Source organism: Scyliorhinus canicula, unplaced genomic scaffold (assembly GCF_902713615.1).
Source record: "Scyliorhinus canicula unplaced genomic scaffold, sScyCan1.1, whole genome shotgun sequence".
In the NCBI taxonomy this organism is placed as follows: domain Eukaryota; kingdom Metazoa; phylum Chordata; class Chondrichthyes; order Carcharhiniformes; family Scyliorhinidae; genus Scyliorhinus; species Scyliorhinus canicula.
The window spans coordinates 156165-175987 of NW_024055454.1; the positions used below are offsets into that span (position 1 = coordinate 156165).

General features: G+C 44.8%; 1 protein-coding gene and 3 non-coding genes across 4 annotated transcripts; 1 reads left to right on the plus strand and 3 right to left on the minus strand.

Annotated features, from left to right (window-relative positions):
- Positions 1 to 1532: 1532 nt before the first annotated feature.
- On the minus strand, positions 1533 to 1604 carry trnat-cgu. Its single transcript has one exon. It is a non-coding gene; the product is annotated as a tRNA-Thr (tRNA).
- A 2137-nt stretch (positions 1605 to 3741) lies between these two features.
- trnan-guu lies at positions 3742 to 3816 on the minus strand. Its single transcript has one exon. It is a non-coding gene; the product is annotated as a tRNA-Asn (tRNA).
- A 3627-nt stretch (positions 3817 to 7443) lies between these two features.
- trnaa-agc lies at positions 7444 to 7515 on the plus strand. The gene has a single exon. It is a non-coding gene; the product is annotated as a tRNA-Ala (tRNA).
- An 8152-nt stretch (positions 7516 to 15667) lies between these two features.
- LOC119959542 (mu-type opioid receptor-like) lies at positions 15668 to 16636 on the minus strand. Its single transcript, XM_038787763.1, has one exon. The coding sequence runs from the start codon at positions 16634 to 16636 to the stop codon at positions 15668 to 15670; it is 969 nt and encodes a 322-aa protein (XP_038643691.1).
- Between the last annotated feature and the right edge of the window lie 3187 nt (positions 16637 to 19823).

A 19823-nucleotide genomic window follows, 5' to 3' on the forward strand; every position in this document is an offset into this window, starting at 1 on the left:
TCAATCATGGCTGATATTTTCAGCCAAAGCTCTCAAGATTTCGCAAACTATTCCTCTGTCGATCTACACAAGGACAGAAAAATGTCCGGTAAATAGACATGATTGCTTGCCTGAGCCCGGGATCAATTCCTTCTCGGAAAGGAACCTCAGTGATGCTGTAAACACTCACTCAGCGTTGTGTACGGGGCTTTAGGTTTTCTCGAACGCTGTTCCTCAGTGAGCAGTAATAGACCACCCCGTCCTCCGCATCGAATGCGCTTATACTGAGGTAACCGTTCTGTTTAGATTTGTCAGCAACCGCCAGATATCGTCCTGAACCCACATCTTTCTTCATTACTAAGGTGTTGGTGATAATCAATCTCGGTGGCTGTGCCGGTTTCTCCTGATATCATTGCATTTTGTACATGTTGGGGCCTTTATATTGGCAATTTAACTTCACTGAAGCCCCTTCTGAGACTGTTATTGTCACTGGTGACTGAGCTACTGGATTGAACATTGCCGGCCTGCGAAAGTGAAGGACTGAAATGAACAGATTGTTGTTCCTTTATAAAGTTAGAGTTTGTTCAATTAAGAGGTGCTTTTTAGCGTGGCTAGTCCACTTAGCCTGTACATCTAGGTTGTGGGAGTGAGAATGTTCAAACGCCACACGGGCAGTGATCTGGGACCGGGATCGAACCCGTGTCCTCAGTGCAATGAGGCAGCAGTGCCAACCATTGCACCACCATGCCGCCCTGAGTTTAAACAGAGTTGATATAAATCTACTTCTATCTGCGGCATTTTTTGGGCCCTCTGATGCAGGCACTTCATAGACATTCCCGATCGTTAATTACACATAGCCTATGTGTATTAATATGCTAATCTGGTTTAATTAACACTGTAACTACTTACTGTGCCATAGCGCCGCCAGTATTATCACAACCATGTCTGGCTGAATCTCTCCCAGTGAACTGAACTGGACTGAGTCAGGGATTGTGTAGGAGAGAGGGAGCTTAGTGCAGTGCAGGGAGAGGGTCTATTGTGACATCACTCGCCTATCGGCTTGGCCGACACCATCAGGTGAGTTTCTGACGCCCGTGCTTGAATTTGGCGCCCTGTGCTGCCGGATTCGGTTTACTCCGTGTTAGAATTCGGCTGTTGAGTGGATTCAGTGTTGACTGCAATGCATATCAGGGCGAGAAACCTGGACAGAAATCTAAATTTCAGCTGTTAATACACTATCTTTGTCACTGTAGGTGTTTCTAATCAAAAAATGATGCTTAATCTGTAGTTCTCGGTTCACACCATGGATGCGATGAAGTCGAAAGAATGCCAAGATTTTGGTGGACATGCGGAGGTTAGAACTCAGAATAATAGCAGTTTATTGTGGTTCTGACGAAGAAGGTACAAAAGGGGAACTGCTCTGAACATCGCTTTTTTCAGAGACCAGATTGACTTTCATTAGGTTAAATGTCCTATAAAGAAGATAGGTGAATGATATTTCATGCTGCAAGCGTTTGCGAGACAATGAAACGTCTTTGAATGGATCAGCACCGAGGCACGGGCGGGATTTGAACCCGCGATTTTTGGTTTACGGAACCAACGCCTTTCCTCTTGGCCACCGCACCTTATGCAAGCAAGTGAGGTTGATTGCACTGTGAGTTGTTATCATTTGGAGTCTGGCGCAACAATTGATGAGAGAAGAAGAATCAATAGAACATTTCAAAAAGGATTGTCAGAACTTGAGAACGGAAAACCCCGCGGGATTTAAATGCAGGGTAAAAAGGGCAATAGAAAAAGTTATTTCAAATAGGCGCAGGTAGCGTCAGTTCAATCTGCCCCCACCCCTCCGACACTATATTGTTCTCAGTGAGCTGAGCAGGTGCAGGATGGTCACGGGCTGCTGGGTGCTCAACTGTCGCTATTTCCGCTCCATCACTTGTGACTGCAGCTGATAACCGCCGCACAATTTTCAGCTTTGAGTCTGCGGTGCCCCGGTCACAGTTTCCGTTTGATGGCCTCGCTCCAACACCATTGGGATATTCTAGACATTGCTGCCGCTGCTCGATTCCTGTCATTGGTTGGATCAGCAATGCAGTGGGACCAGAATCTGGATTGCTGCTCTGACAGATAATTGCCTGCGCTAAAGAGCGATTGATTCAGGAACTATCGCGGGGAACTGCCTCGTCACCCTCTTCGTTATGATCTCGCTACTCAGCATTTCCTTCCCTGCAAAACCCCCATTCTCCCCTCACTGAGTAACCAGATATTATTGTTAATTAAATAATAATGAGTATGGTTCAGGTAACCGTTACGTTGGTCAATATGAGGATGATTCTGAATTTTGAGATTATTATTGTTTACTGTTCGTTTCTATCAGACTGGAGGCACCAAGACCCAGTGGAACATCTGGACGCTGAAATGAGGGTTGAAGAGGATACTGACGCCACACAGCAGTACAATCGATACTGACGATCCTGATACACAGTCAGCATCCGGGCAGCCTGCACGGTTCATATTCCGTCTGATTGGAGAGAATCTGCGTAGCAGCAAATGTAGAAGTGATCGCAATATGACACATATATAGAGAAAAACCAGCACAAAAATATAGAGATCCCTATATGTGTCTGTGCCGTCAATCACATTATAGCAGAAAGGCAGTGGGTCCCAGGAACAAACCGACACCAAGAGGGGTAGGGGTATATGTGTGTGTGTGTGTGGTGGGGGGGGGGGGGGGGGGGGGTGATATTCATCTCTCAAGGTGGATGCGAGAGGGCGGTCAGAAAGACCATCGCCATTTATTATTATGTGAAAATGGAGCAAGACGGGTTATTGGATTGGATTTGTTTATTACCGAGGTACAGTGAAAAGTATTTTTCTGCAAGCAGCTCAACAGATCATTCAGTACATGGAAGAAAAGGGAATTAAACAAATTTCAAGAAAATACATGGGACTACATAATAGGGCAACACAAGATATACAATGTAACTACATATGCATTGGCATCGGTTGAAGCACACAGTCAGTCAATAAGAGTCATTTCGGAGTCTGGTGACAGTGGGGAAACTGCTAACCATCTCCACCTCGGCCCCGTTGATGCTGATAGGGGTGTCTACAGTACTTTGCTTCCTGAAGTCGATGACCAGCTCTTTAGTTTTGCTGGCATTGAGGGAGAGATTGTTGTCGTTACACCACTCCACTAGGTTCTCTATCTCCCTCCTGTATTCGGACTCGTCGTTATTCAAGATCCGGCCCACTCTGGTCGTATCGTCAGCCAACTTGTAGATGGAGTTGGAACCAAGTTTTGCCACGCAGTCGTGTGTGTACAGAGAGTAGAGTAGGGGGCTAAGTACCCAGCCTTGCGGGGCACCGGTATTGAGGACTATTATGGAGGAGGTGTTGGTGTTCATTCTTACTGACTGTGGTCTGTTGGTCAGAAAGTCAAGGATCCAGTTGCAGAGTGGGGGTGCCAAGTCCTAGGTTTTGGAGCTTTGATATGAGCTTGGCTGTGATTATGGTGTTGAAGGCGGAGCTGTAGTCAATAAATAGGAGTCCTTGTTTTCGAGATGCTCTCGGGATGAGCGTCGGGCCAGGGAAATGGCGTCTGATGTGGACCGGTTGCGACGGTATGCAAAGTGAAGTGAGGCAAGGCATTCCGGAAGTATGGAGGTGATGCGCTTAATGATCAGCCTTTCTGACCTGCTTTCAAAGCCAGCGATTTAGCCCTGTCCTAAACAGATATCATCCAGGAGTGGAACATCAATTCGTCTCTGGGTGGGATCGAACCACCAACCTTTACGGTTAACAGCCGAATGCGCTAACCGATTGCGCCACGGAGACGACAACAGGATCACAACTCTGTGCATTTCAACAGTGACGGCCAATCCTCTGATTGCCAGGGACCAATATTGCCAGCATTCTCATTCGGTCCCTGGCAATATTGGTCCCCTGAGGCAGTGCGGAAAATATCTGGAAGGACCGTACACATGGTCCCGCGGGCATGGACATTTGTGAGACGTGGAATCATCACAGGCCCGTGGATTTTACAGAACTCACTTGGACAGCACCACACTTTCGTTGAAACACGTCCCTTATCTGGGAACCTCCATGACAGAAAGCAGGAAATGTCAACATAGATTTGATGTATTTTCGATCAGAAAGTCGATGTTCCGCTGAAGACTACTGGGGGCTCAGACTCATTGGCATAAGGTCGACCTAAGTTAACGGTCCTGGAAGATTTTATTATCCCCACATCTGAGAACTTTCATTACTGCTGCTCGGAAGTGGATATTCCAAGCTTAAATTTACTGTGCATCGCGACATGCTGATTAATCTCACGAATCCGAAACGGCTCCTCTATTGACCTATACAAGGACAGAGACGGCAATGCAATTGTGGAGAAATAGACCTGAATATTTTTCTGAATCCAGATCAAACCATCCTCCGGTACAAGGGCAGGAACGCAAATTTAATGGAATTGAAAATACTCTCTGAGGCTTTCGTACGTGGTTGTAGCTGCTTTGTGACACTGTGCTCATTGCACAGTAATAGACCGCCCCGTCCTCTACACTGAGCGCGTTTATATTGAGGTAACCATTCTTTTTAGACTTGTTGGCAGCCGCCAGATATCGTCCTGAGATCTCCTCTTTCTTCATCGTCAATATGTTAATGATGACCAATCTCGGCGGCTGTGCCGGCTTTTGCTGATACCATAGCATGTGGTACATCGTCCGGTCTGTATATTCGCAATCTAACTGCACTGAACCCCCTTCTGATTTCTAACCTGTCCCGGTTTTTATGAAAGGTGATGGTGAAAGACGAACTTTGTTGTCCTGTCGACAAATGCTGCCTGACTCCCCGAGATGTTGCAGTACTTTTGGCGTTCTCCGCAGATGTTAGATTGATTTTCGATGGCAATGACAGTATGCTTTGGCTTTTTTCGCGGGGCTCGTTGGTCTAGGGGTATGATTCACGCTTTGGGTGAGTCGCTGTCGGAATTTGCGAGAGGTCACGGGTTTAAATCCCGGACGAGCCCTTCGATCAGGTTTTCCGTTGGTCAAGCCGCGTGTTTTCTTCATTTCTTTGCGGCGCAGACGGCGGGATTCATTCACATTGTGTTTGCTTTGAGAAGCTGAGCTCAAACTGCAGGGAACCAATACGTTCCCGAGAAGCTTGTCTATGTGTGGGCATTCACATTTCTATTGACTAATTCTGGTGGACTCAGACTTCTCTTTGTCCCTTTAATTTTATCCGTTCAACAACTTCAGAATGTGAACTCTCACTTCCCCCTCCACCACATGTTTTTTCCATCAACTTATCATCCCTTCCATTGATATGTTTTACCCTCAGCATTGCCCCCCTCCCCCCAGCCCATACCATCCTACTTCAGCAATCTGATCCCTGTTTGTAATTGTTCTCTGACGCACTGCTTACCTTTGTTCTTCCATTAACACATTCTGACCGCTTGATGCGCCATCAGCACCTTCCTTAAGCCTTGATTAGCCTCATTTACATTCCCTTTTTCTTTCTGTCCGAGACACTTTCGTCATTTCCCACCTATTGCTAGCCCTCTATCGAGGCCCAATGCAGCACTCCACCACCCCCACCCCCACCCACAATCGTCTGAATCTCCAATTCCAGTTCTCCAGCTTTGACAAAGAGTCCACTTGACTGGAAACGACAGCTGCCATTTCGCTCCCCAGAGGCTGTCAGACCTGCTGAGATTGTCCAGTATTTTCTGTTTTTGTTTCAGTTTGAAGCATCCGCAGTAAGTTGCATTTGTCATACATTTAGACATAAGAACATAAGAACTAGGAACAGGAGTAGGCAATCTGGCCCCTCGAGCCTGCTCCGCCATTCAATTAGATCATGGCTGATCTTTTGTGGACTCAGCTCCACTTTCCGGCATGTTTGAGATGGTGATTAAATATGTTCATTTGTAAATCGCTGAAACTCTGTTGAAGATGAACTCGCTGCTAATATCCGAGGTGTGCCAAGATATGAAAATTCTCCACCTCTCATTGCCTGCCGAAAATTCAGTGCTTGGGCCTTAATGTTCAATTCAGTGTAGTGGCTCATGTGAGACGAAATTTCATCGTCCTGGAACACACGAGATTCCGGCAACATTCAGGAAACAGAATTATATTGTGCGCAATAATTCTGCGAACTTTTCTCGTGCTTGCGTGTAAAGCGAATGTGATAACCACTACACTACAGAAACAGCTGGCAATGCAGACGCCAACGGACCTGTGTCACCTTCAACTCAACTGCCTTGTTACAGCTTCGCATGGTTCGGCTTTGAGGCCATGTCACTTCTTACAAGAACACGTCTGTTTCTTTAAAATAGATGTCTAAACTTACAGAAGAACCTATATTGAACTGAAGCATTTGTTCAGCAAATCACTAACGGCGGAATGCTCTCTTCTATTATTAATGCAGCATCCTGAAATCCTACAGAAATTGCAACCGACTTTACTCAATATTTGTTTCGTTATTCAATGCTTGAGTTGAGTTGAAGAATTGACAATTGTGTTTTTTTTTAAGTTGTATAGTATGTTGCTATGAAAGCCCTGGCCTCTCAATTTAACCTCAAGCAAAACATAACTTATCTCCAGTTCAACAAAGTTCAATATCTGATCATTTGATAAGTTGAGACATCAGTTTTAAAGAAACTGCTTCTTCCAATAAGTTACATGGCCTCTCAGCGGAACCGTTAGAAGCTGCAACAATACATTGAGGTTCAACATTGCACAGGGCCACTGATTGCGATGCTCCCAGCAGTTTCTGTAGGGTAGTGGTTATCACATTCGCCTAACACGCGAAAAGTCCCCCAATCGGCATTTAGTCTCTCCAATGCAGAGTAGATGGCATTGGGATCAGCAAATGCAACACGCCAGATTGAAGGATGTCTGAAAGTAATGTGTAATCAAAAGGACAGACACAAACGATACTGTAACGGACTTAGAGGGAATGCCAGATACTTAACTGAACCAGCTTTGGGAAAGAAAAAACGGTCTTCCTGATGGAGAAACGGGAAAAGCCAGTGTGGGAATCCAGGCTCAAAGTTGATTTGCAATTACCCCTCCTTTCTTCTACATGAACGGTATTGAGGCTGCAGCATTTTACACACCAAAACACAAAGAGGTCAAATATAAGAAACACATAATTGTCAATTCTTAAACTCAACTCAAGCATTGAATAACGAAACAAATATTGCGTAAAGTCGGTTGCTTTTTTCTGTAGGATTTCAGAATGCTGCATTAATAATAGAAGAGAGCATTCCGCCGTTAGAGATTTGATGAACAAATGCGTCAGTTCAATATAGGTTCTTCTTCTGACTTGTAAGTTTAGACATTTGTTTTGAAGAAACAGACGTATTCTTATAAGAAGTGACATGGCCTCTCAGCCGCACCATGCGAAGCTGCAACAAGGCAGCTGACTTGAAGGTTGGCGTTTGCGTTGCCAGCTGTTTCTGTAGTGTAGTGGTTATCACATTCGCTTAGCGCGTGAATGGTCCCTGTTCGAAACCGGGCAGAAACATCTGGTGCTTCCAGTTTAGTCTGTCGCTAAATATTACCTCAATCTCGTTACTGGTCTTCATCATCGAGGAATAACAAAAGCCTATAACTGCTGTGGGCCAGTGGCGCAATGGATAACGCGTCTGACTACGAATCAGGAGATTCCACATTCGACTGCTGGCTCGCAGTTCTGAGTTTTGGCGTCCTCTTTAGTTCAGTGGGTTGGACAGCTGGTTCCCGATGCAGTGCAAATTCAGCAGGACATCATCAATTCTCGTATCAGCTGTGGTTACTTATAAAAGCCCTGCTCTCTCAATTTAACTTCAAGCAAAACATAACTTATCTTCAGTTCAGCAAAGTTCAATATCTGATGCTTTCATAAGTTGAGACATCAGTTTTAAAGAAACGCCTTCTTGCAATAAGTTACATGGCCTCTCAGCGGAACCATTAGAAGCTGCAGCAACACATTGTGGTTGAACGTTACACACGTCCACTGATATCGACGTTCCCAGCGGTTTCTGTAGTGAAGTCGTTATCGCATTTGCTAACACGAGAAAAATCCGCTGTTCGAAACCGGGCAGACATGGCCTCAGCCGAACCATGAGGTGCTACAGCAACACAGTGAGGTTGAACATTGCACAAGTCCATTGATTGCTGCACTGTCAGCAGTTTCTGTAGTGTAGTGGTTAGCACATTCCCCTTACACACGAAAGGTCCCCGAGTTGGTACCGGGTAGAAACATTAAGTGCTTCTCATGTTGTGTGAGGACTGTTTGCACAAAGTACATTTGTTCCCCGATCTCGTATGTTCGAGGATTATGAGGTTTAGTCTCTCATGAGCCACTAAAATCACAAGTACTGAATTTTCGGCAGGCAATGAGAAGAAAAGGATCTTCCTATTTTAGATATTCTGAGCTCGTTCATCCACGACAGAATTTCATGCATTTACAAATGCAGATGAACATATTTATTCATTATCGCAAACTTGTCTAAATGAACGACAAATGCAACTTACTGCGGATGCTTCAATCTGAAACAAAAACAGAAAATACTGGACCATCTCAGCAGATCTGACAGCCTCTCTGAAGCCAGATGGCAGCTGTCGTTCCGAGTCTGGGTGACGCTTTGTCAAAGCTGGAGAACTGGAAATAGGGTCAGATTCAGACTATTGTGGCTGGGGCGGGGGTGACGTGCCCTATTGGGCCTCGATAGAGTGTCAGCAACAGGTGGAAAATGACGAAAATGTCTCGGAGAGATAGAAAAGGGAATGTAAATGAGGCTAATCAAGGCTAAGAAAGGTGCTGATGGCGCATTAAGAGGTCAGAATATGTTAATGGCAGAACAAAGGTAAGCAGTGTGTCAGAGAACAATTGGCAACAGGGATCTGATTGATCAAGTAGGATGGTATGGGCTGGGGGGAGGGGGGCAATGCTGAGGGTAAAACATATCAATGGAAGAAATGAAAATAAGTTGATGGAAATAAACAGGTGGTGGAGGGGGAAGTGAGAGTTCACAGTCTGAAGTTGTTGAACTGATAAAATGAAAGGGACAGAGAGCTGTCTGAGTCCACCAGAATTAGTCAATAGAGATGTGAATGCCCACACAAGCTTTGCGGAAATTTCTCGATTTTCTCGGGAACGTATTGGGTTCCTGCAGCTTGAGCTCAGCTTCTCAAAGCAAACACAATGTGAATGAATCCCGCCGTCTGCGCGGCAAAGAAATGAAGAAATCATGTTGCTTGACCAATGGAAAACCTCATCAAAGAACTCGTCCGGGATTTGAACCCGGAACCTCTCGCAAATTCCAACAGCGAGAATCATACCCCGCGACCAACGAACCCCGCAAAAAGAGCAGAAGCATACTGTCATTGCCATCGTAAGTCGATCTAACATCTGCGGAGAACGCCGGAATTACTGCAACAACTCAGGGAGTCAGGCGGCATTTGTCGACAGTACAGCAAAGTTCGTCTTTCACCATCACCTTTCATTAAAACCGGGACAGGTTAGAAATGTGGTACGTCTTAACCAAGTGAATTACCGGAGGGAGGAAACAGAACAACAGGAAAGGGCTCTAATGGGGGGCAAGTCAGGAGAGAATAAATAAGAGGCCTTGGGTCCGTTGCCACAGAGTTAGGTTAGCGTAAAATTAGAGAATAACTACACCACAGCATGAGGCCATTCCGGCCGCTGTGTCTGTGCCAGCTCTCTGTCAGAGCAATGGAAGCAACGAAAGATGTGTCTGGAGGAGCCGTCAATGGCAGATTGATGAACAAATGCCGCCCGGACACAAAGAACAAGTAGAGCAAACAATTCATAACATATAACCTGGAGTAAAGGGCACGTCATGCATTTGAGACCTTGACCGCTCGCATGCTCCTTGACTGAAAATTCGCATGTGAGAACCACATCTCTAGATGAACGAGCCCATGTTTAACGCCCCGCTTCAAGCAGAATATAACTTATATTTGATGCAAAGCAGCTGAGACATCTCGGACGCCAGATGAAAATATTGGAAAAAAAAACTTCCGCAGGTCAGCATTTGTGGACATAAACTCCAGGAAAATTTCCGCTCCATGTTGCCGACTGGAGAGTTTGGAAATGGGGCTCATTTCTTCTTAAAGTGCACATGTTACCCGTTACTCCACACGACAATTCCAATTGTGAAGCTGAATGAAGCAGAATATCAGTGGCTTCTGACAGAGGAAGAGGAAAAGCCAGGGAGACGGGAACCCAAGTCTGAGCGCAGGTCTGGTGAAATTCTTCCTTTCTTATTCAGCCGGGAAAGAAGAGACAGAAAAGGGTTTTTGGCTCCAGAATGTGAAAGATGCCATTAGGTTATCTGAAAGAAGAGGCGGGGACTTCTCCCCGCAGTCCTGGCCAATGTTTATCCCTCATCACCCTGACTGTGAACACGGAAAATCCAGTGGATGGGAATCCAGTGGACAGTTCCAGGGTAAATTTACACCTCCACTGTGAGGGTGGTGGAACCTTTCTCAACGTCCACAGATATTTAAATATTTGTATACCTCCTCCATCTGGTGACCAGATTCATTCTTTCCACAGGAGTTTGACTGGAGTTGCCTGTAATTAAATACGAATTAATTTCTATCGAATAGAGCGTTCGGTTCAGGAGAAATGGTTTGTTCAGAAGTTCCGGGATACCACCGCAGCTGAAATGAAATGAAAATCGCTTATTGCCACAAATAGGCTTCAAATGAAGTGACTGTGAATAGCCCCTAGTCGCCACATTTCGGCGCCTTTTCGGGGAGGCTGGTACTGGAATTGAATCCGCGCTGCTGGCTTTGGTTGCTTTACAAGGCAGCTATTTAGCCCATTGTGCTAAACCAGCCCCTGTGACTCCCAGTGACAAGGACAGCTGTTAATACAAGAAAAATATTAACATTATAATATATAATTAAAATCCGTCCATCCATCTAGTGATTTAAGGACATTCCTTCGGGTTATCCCCAATATCGCAGAGGATAAATGTATCTATTAAATCTCCAACTTTATCGCCAGAACTAGAACACGTATCCCACTGTCGGATTTCATGTGCATTCCTGTGGAAAGAATGAAGTTACGATTCGTTTCCTTGTCATTCGGAATACACCCAGGAATATCACCATTTTCACTGTGAAAGATCTGCAGTACACTGACCACGCGGTCTATCACTGCGAGCTGAGGTCAACATACTGAGAAAGGCCCCGGGATAACTCTTCCAGTTACCGGTTTCTGTGACATCATTTTAAAGGAGATTCATTGAAGCCAACCAACAGGTGGCACATCAGGCTGTAGATTCTCACCATCTGTCATGTTGCGGGAGCGAATCGTGACTGACGGTTTCACGTTTTGCGGTAAAATTGAGGCTCACCAATGAATGTTACCGTGGAGTTCCGGAAGTGAGAAAATGTGTCCACTGTTTTTCGCAGTGCTGCACAGAAAAGGAGCATAACACGTTTTAATTCCCCGGGAGCCTACTGTATTTTGACCATGAGGGGCAGAAAAATGCATCCCATGACAGGTAAGATAAAGCTCCCCCCCCACCCCTGTCAGCGGACCGGGTGGTGCAGTGGGCCCAGTCTCCATGATATCAGCTGTCAGTTTACTCTGAGTTTTACATGCGCTCTGCATTTCCATAGCGTAAACACAAACTGCAAACAAGCATTGCTCGTCCATGGAAACCAAATATCAATATTCAAAGCAAGTTGCTTTACTGCTGACCATTTTTTCCGACCTTTGGTATTTAGAATCCTAAAAGTAATAATGAGCTCACTGCATCTCTCCGCTCATATTGTATCCAACAATCTCTCGTGTAATCTATATTTTTCTGCTAAATTACGGTCTATATCTGTCCCCGTTTCACTGCTTTCCTCCATGCTTCTCCCCCAATTATTTATTGGCATCTATCTATCTCAAAAGCTAATAATTCACGATTACTCTTAGCTGTCTTATTCTGCACATCTATATAACTCCGTTAAATTAATCGTTTTCTCTTTATCCATGTTTCTATCGAACAATGTGTCTACATATTTAAATCATCCATCAAGCTGCTGTCATGAGAATGTTACTATAAGAAATATCTGGCTGCTCAGGTTACTGCAGTGATGTCAGAGTGTGGGTGGAGCTGAGCTCTGGCTCTACTTTTTAGTTTCACTGTGAGAAAAGCTTGGGTATGTCTGTGACTTTTTTTGTTTCGTTTCAGTGTTGAAGCGGAACCTAGACAAAGCAGGTGTACTGTTGTTCTCTCTGCCACGAAAAGACTATCTCTTGATCATTTGGTGAATTCAAATTTATAAATATTCTCAGTAGTGAATTTAAATCTGATGTGCTTCTGTTAAAAGGTGTTTCTTTTTGTCTTCTGGATGTTGTTTGGGAATTTATTAAGGATTACTTAGTGTTGTATTCTTTGGGGGTTGCATTTGAATTAATGGTTGCTAAGATGTTCACTGGATGTTTTAAAAAGTTTAATTTGAGTTAATAGAATAAACATTGTTTTCCTTTAAAAATACTTTTCGATTTCTGCTGTACCACAACTGTAGAGTGGGCCGTGTGCTCCCCAGAACACAGGCTATTAAAAGTTGTGGGGCACGTGGACTCCATGATACACTTTGGGGTTCTCTAAACCCTGGTCCATCCATGTATCAGTAAGGGAGAGACAAGGCGAGAGAGAGAGAGAGAGAGGGACAGGGGGGGAGGGAGAGAGAGAGAGAGAGCAATTACCCCCTTCTGCTCGTGCCCCCACCGCCTTTAAGAGTTAAAAAAAAACATAAGCTATTGACCACACGGTTCGTATCCGGCACCGCAATCAATTTTTAAATTTAACGTCATAACGGCCTTCTGAAACATGTTGAACGTTTTGCTAAATTGTGGAGGCTGCAGACATTGTAGATGCATGTATTTGCGAGGCAAGAAATTAGTTCCCATGGGATTTGGTTCAGTTGTTTCAAGTTTGCTTGGGAACAGCAGAGAGACATCATCGATTACACATAAAAGTAAAGGTTTTATTGACAATCGATCTAATCATTACAAATACTACATTCAAAGGTTGATTCAACATTTCCGAGTAACTGCCGACAGGCCTAGAACAAACAGACAATGAGGATTAGTATCAATGTTGTCAACTTAGTTGTAGTTCTGCTTGAAAACGTGACATTAATGCAATATTCACTTTGACCTTACGGGTGTGGCTGCAGAGAGAATATAAAAGATCATCCAACTGGTAATAGAAAATAAACGACTCAACTCCTACTCTAATCCTAACGGCTTACACTCTATCCATATATGTTTTACAAGATAAACTCAGTGACCACCCTATCCCATAGCTGTGTATTAATTCTACTCTTAGTTGACTTCCCACTCTATCTGAAGAGCGCGTTAATCCGAAGTAATCTCACACAATATTATACACTCAGATAAAAGCAAATTACTGCGGATGCTGGAATCTGAAACCAAAGGGAAAATGCTGGAAAATCTCAGCAAGTCTGGCAGCATCTGTAGGGAGAGAAAAGAGCTAACGTTTCGAGTCTGATGACTCTGTCAAAGCTGAAGTTGTCAGAGGTTTGTCAGATGCTGCCAGACTTGCTGAGATTTTCCAGCATTGTCCCTTTCATTATAGACTCAGAGCTCTTTGTTGATGCAATGTAGTCGCATTGATCACTGTACAGCACAACCCTCTATTAATCTCATTATAATTCTGCACCCCAGACACAATTTACCATCCCTCGCCCTAACTCAATATTAATTTCCGTTTTTTGCCGTTGCAACCCAGCTGAGGCCCATCTCTGATTTTGCCTTATCTTTATCTTTATTTTTTCAAGCTATAACGGCCTTTCTGTTTGGCATCATTTATTGCATGTCACTATTTCCCTTGAGGAGATGACGGTGAGCTGCCTTCTTGAACTTCTGCAGTATACCTGGTGCTGATATACCCACATTGCTGTTCACGAGGGAGTTCCGCGAACCTGATCCAGCGACAGTGAATGAATAGTAACATAGTTACGAGTCAGGATGGATTTCCTGGAGGTGAACTTGCAGGTGGTGCTTAATATTAACTTGTGAACCACAAACTAACCGCAATAACACCTCGCTGTAAACAGCCCTTACATCGTCCCAAAGTACATCCACAGCGACCGTCTCCCCTAATTTTGCGTCAAGACTGGGTGGCACGGTGGCACAGTGGTTAGCACTGCTGCCTAAGTCGCTGAGGACCCGGGTTCGATCCCGGCTCTAGGCCACTGCCTGTTTGGAGTTTGTACATTTTCCCCCTTCCTGCGTGAGTTTCACCCCCACAACCCGAAGATTGGCCACGCTAAATTGCCCTTAATAGAAACAAAAGATTTGGCTGTTGGAAATTTAAAAAAAATTGTATCGACCCTGAAACCATATCTTTCAACCTCACAACATATCCCAGTGTCATTCCAAAACGAATCCCACTCTGCATCAGCTCACTGCAACCCTATAGTAATCAAAATTACTCCCAGTGCTCAATCGCTGTCCGTCGACATTCAGAAATCCGAAAAATAGTAATGATGCGCCTAATAGGTATTTCCCTCGTTTTGGTTCTGTAACCACCTTCTTCGCAGATATATCCTTCACAACTCCCGTATCTCTGTCAGTAATGCTGCCACTGTCACTCCTGGCGATGTAAATTGAAGGATACAACCAGATTACATTACTTCCCATTGCTTCCCTCAGTTGTTCTTCCAAGTGGGGTTTAATCGCCAAGAGGTTTATTTTACATCTGCAGTAAAAAGCAGACCGCCTCTGGTCATTCTAACTTGCGGGTGGGATAAGACCTACGGAGAAACGCTGGCAAAGGAGTCTACAAATCATGATTTATGGGTGTGGCTATATTACTCTGTTGTTTGAAAGGTCGGCGGGGCACCTCTCCTAGTTTTGGCAAAAGCCCCCAGATCTTACAGTGGTAGACATTGCGGGGTCGGCTGTGCGAAGGCGTACTTTAGTAATTGTCGGTGACTATTTTGATATCGAATGGCCCACCTGGCTTTATTCCTTTCAAACTTTCTGTAGCGGTTTGTTGCAACTCAATGGTTTGTTTGGGAATTTCCAAAGGCAGTTCAGAGTCAACAACATTGCTATGGGTCTGGAGTTACATAGAGATCAGACCCAGTATGGGTGACAGGTTTCTATCCTTAAAGGATATTAGCGACAGTAGAGAAGTGACAGTCCAAAGATGTGCGGGTTAGGTGGATTGGCCATGCTAAATTGCCCATAGTGTCCTAAAAAAAGTAAGGTTAATGGGGGGGGGGGGGTTGTTGGGTTACGGGTATAGGGTGGATACGTGGGTTTGAGTGGGGTGATCATGGCTCGGCACAACATTGAGGGCCGAAGGGCCTGTTCTGTGCTGTACTGTTCTATGTTCTATGAACTACATCATTTTCAAAACTTCCAATCTGACAGGTTAGATGTCACCATTAATGAGACTCACTTCTGTGCTGAGATTTATTTATTAATTGACTTTAAATTCTTCCTGTCAACCATGATGGGAGTGGAAATCGTGTCCTCAAAGCATTGCTCTGGGCCATTGGATTGGTAGCCCAATAACATTAACTCCTGTTATGTTGGCGTTAAGGGGTGTGGGTGAGAGTACCGATGGTCCCCACTCTATGCGTTACTGGTATGCGGTTGAGAGTACTGATGGTCCCCACTCTATGTGTTACTGGTGTGCACTACAACAAACCGTCTTCCATTGGAACATTTGTGACCTGAAAATGTAGAGCAGGGGATTCAGGACGGTGTTAAGAGAAGTGATAGCCCAGGTATACGGCCGAATGTTACAAATGTACCACCTCACAATTTCCCCCCTAGAATCCAGCAGGTTCCTTAAAATAAAAGAAAGTTCAATGACGTGAAATGGAGCAAAACATAAAAGCAGGAGAGCCAAAATCGCCAAAATGGTTCTCAGCACTTTCTTCTTCATCATTTCCATGGACTCCTTCCCAGCTCCAACTTCAATCAGTTTCTTTGCGCTCAGGGCATAGCAGGTCAATAGGATTAGGATTGGGATGAAAAATACAACCAATTCGGTACACAAAATAAGCACCAGGTTCCGCTCCCAGATTGAAACCTGAGCTCTGCATGAAAATGGGTTGTCCAATGTGCCTTTCCGGTGGAAAAAGATCAGAACACCCAGGGTCAAAAATGTCAGCCAAGCTGTTAATGACAGAACAACGTAATATCGGGGTTTTCTCCATGCATGAAACGTGATGGGGTGGACAATAGCGATGTATTGGTCAACAGCAATGCAGGTCATGAAGGCTGGGTTGCCGTAAAGACTGATTACGTTGGTGATAACGTCGATAAAACCAAGTAGCTGTACTGAAATGAATGAATGTTCAATTTCCAATATGGCAATTCCGGAAGCCAGGATAATCAAGATGTTCATGATGATTAGGTCGAGCAGGAGGACATCAGTTGGTGATGAAAACTGCTTCTTCCGTATGATGTGCCACAGTGCAATTGCATTCCCAATGATTCCCAAAACAATGCACAGGACGAGGAAAAGGGGAATCACACGCAGGTGCACCATGAAGTTGGATTCATTGGCGTTATCCGTTGGTTGTCCAATGCTATCATTTCCAGTCTGATTGGTGAGTGTTGCGTTCCAAGTCCCAATAATCGCCATTTGATGTTCTAGCGAACAATAAAGACAGCCAATTAAAAATATGGAGAAACTCCGAGTGGATATTGCACAATAAAGGTTCAGGTTTTAGTCTCAGATTATTGACTGTTGAAGGAATACATTGGGTCCGAAAGCCATTCTTCCTCTCTCACTCTTTCAGTCTTATAAAAGTCACATCTGCAAACTGTGCACACCAATAGTACTGAATGATTCACGTGGCAAATTAATGCAGGATTGCGGAGATCGTGAATTAATCTGAACCCTGGAAATGTACAGATACGCAGAACGCTGTTCAATTGTGAAATTTCATGCATTGCTCCGTCTGAAACCGTGATCTATTTCTGTCAGTGTGTTTCAGTCAACCTCGCTTAGATATATGTCTTCCTATTTCTATGTCTTCCTATGTCTTCCTTACGTCAGTGGTAGGGAAATTACTGGAGATAATTCTTCGAGACAGGATCTATTCCCATTTGGAAGCAGATGGACGTATTAGTGAGAGGCAGCATGATTTATGAAGGGGAGGTCGTGTCTCACGAACTTGACAGAGTTTTTCGAAGACATCATAAAAATGATTGATGCAGGTCGGGCAGTGGATGTTGTCTATATGGGCTTCAGTAAGGCCTTTGACAAGGACCCTCATGGTGGACTGGTACAAAAGGTGAAGTCACACGGGATCAGGGGGGAGTTGGCAAGGTGGATACAGAAATGGCTAGGTCACAGAAGGCAGAGAGTAGCAATGGAAGGGTGCTTTTCTAATTGGAGGGCTGTGGCTAGTGGTGTTCCGCAGGGATCAGTGCTGGGATCTTTGCTGTTCATAGTATATATAAATGATTTGGAGGAAACTGTAACTGGTCTGATTAGTAAGTTTGCAGACGACACAAGCTTGGTGGAATTGCGGATAGCGATGAGGGCTGTCAGAGGATACAGCAGGATTTAGATCGTTTGGAGACTTGGGCGGAGAGATGGCAGATGGAGTTTAATCCGGACAAATGTGAGGTAATGCATTTTGGAAGGTCTAATGCAGGTAGGGAATGTACTGTGAATGATAGAACCCTCAAGAGTATTGACAGTCAGAGAGATCGAGGAGGTGGATAGGTCCACTGGTCACGGAAAGGGGCAATACAGGTGGAGAAGGTAGTCAAGAAGGCACACGGCATGCTTTCCTTCATTGGCCGGGGCATTGAGTATAAGAATTGGCAAGTCATGTTGCAGCTGTATAGAACCTTAGTTAGGCCACACTTTGAGTATAGTGTTCAATTCTAGTCGCCACACTATCAGAAGGATGTTGAGGCTTGAGAGAGGGTGCAGAAGAGATTTACCAAGATGTTGCCTTGTATGGAGGGCATTTGCTATGAGGAGCGGTGGAATAAACTCGATTTGTTCTCACTGGAACGACGGAGGTTGAGGGGTGACCTGATAGAGGTCTACACAATTATGATTGGCATATACAGAGTGGATAGTCAGAAGCTTTTCCCCAGGGAAGAGGGGTCAATTACTAGGGGGCATAGTTTTAAGGTGCGAGGAGCAAGGTTTAGAGTAGATGTACGAGGCAAGTTTTTTACACAGAGGGTAGTGGGTGACTGGAACTCGGTGCTGGAGTTGGTGGTGGAAGCAGGGACGATAGTGACATTTAAGGGGCATCTTGATAAATACATGAACAGGATGGGAATAGAGGGATACAGACCCAGGAAGTGTAGAAGATTGCAGTTTTGTCAGGCAGCATGGTCGGCATGGGCTTGGAGGGCCGAATGGCCTGTTCCTGTGCTGTACTTTTCTTTGTTCTGTGTTATTATCTAGGCATTGGTATTTAGAATAATGAGAGGTAACCTTATTGAAATACATAATGTATTGAGGGTACATGTTGCGGTTAATACACGGGGAGTGTTTCCTTGCGCGAGAAGACTCAACTAGGGGCACAGTTTAAGAATAAGTATTCTACATTTTAAATAGGAATTAGGCCATTTTGTTCTCTCAGGCGGTCATTAGTCTGCGGAATTCTCATAATTCACCCCAAGAAAGTAATGAAATGAAATGAAAATCGCTTATTGTCACGAGTAGGCTTCAATGAAGTTATTGTGAAAAGCCCCTAGTCGCCACATTCCGGCGCCTGTCCGGGGAGGCTGGTACGGGAATCGAACCGTGCTGCTGGCCTGCTTGGTCTGCTTTAAAAGCCAGCGATTTAGCCCAGTGAGCTAAACCAGACAATGGAAGTTGTGTCTTTAAATTTATTCAAGGCTGAGTTGGATAGATTGTTGATAGTTAAGGGAACCACGGGTGCTGGCTGGGGTGGGGGCGGGATTACAGACAGGAAGATGGAATTGAGACCACAATCAGATATACGAAGAGTAGGTTGACTGGCGGAGTAGGCTAAAGGGCCAGATAGCCCACACTTGCTTGCAAACCATTTGATTATATGCCAGAATTAATTGCATTCTTGGTGGCCTGTCCCTCAAAGGGATGTTATTTAGAGAAAGGTGTATCTCAATTTCTCTGCCTCGGGGTAATATCCGTCTGTTGACTGAAATATGCCAGCCGCTGCCCTGCATGGATGTGCTGCCGCAGGCACGATGGCACAATGATTAGTCCAGCTCCTTGACAGTGTCAGGGTCCCTGGTTCAATTCTGACCTTTGATGACTGTTTGTATGGAGTTTCCACTTTACCCTGTTTCTGTCTGGCCTTTCTGCGGCTGCTCCCACAGTCCAAAGTTGCGCAGGTTGGGTGCACTGTCCGCCTTGGGTAAGGTTATGGGGATGGGGTGGGACAGTGGACCTGGGGCGGAGCTCTCTTTCAGATGGTCGGTGGAGATTCACATGTTCTGGTGGAATTTGTTTTAATTCCCGATCCATTATCTGCCTTTTATTCTCCATTTTTTCTTTTCTTCATACTCACCTTGATACTTCCACTCTTTCTGTTCCCACTGCTTGATAATATTTGAGAATCTAAATGCTCAACAACTGCTAACTGCATCAGCTGTGGAGGAAACACAAATATATTGGAAAAACCGCTGGTCATGCAGGATCTTTCACTGTCCATAGTATTTCAATAGCTCCCATGTGTTTCCCTTGCTATCTCTTTCCCCTTTGTTCTCTCCTTCCCTCACTCGCCTTGTTTTAATCGCGCCATCTCACATTCTGTGTTTCCCTATCTCTACCAATGGTCTGCACCCTCTATGTTATTCTATCTGCTTGT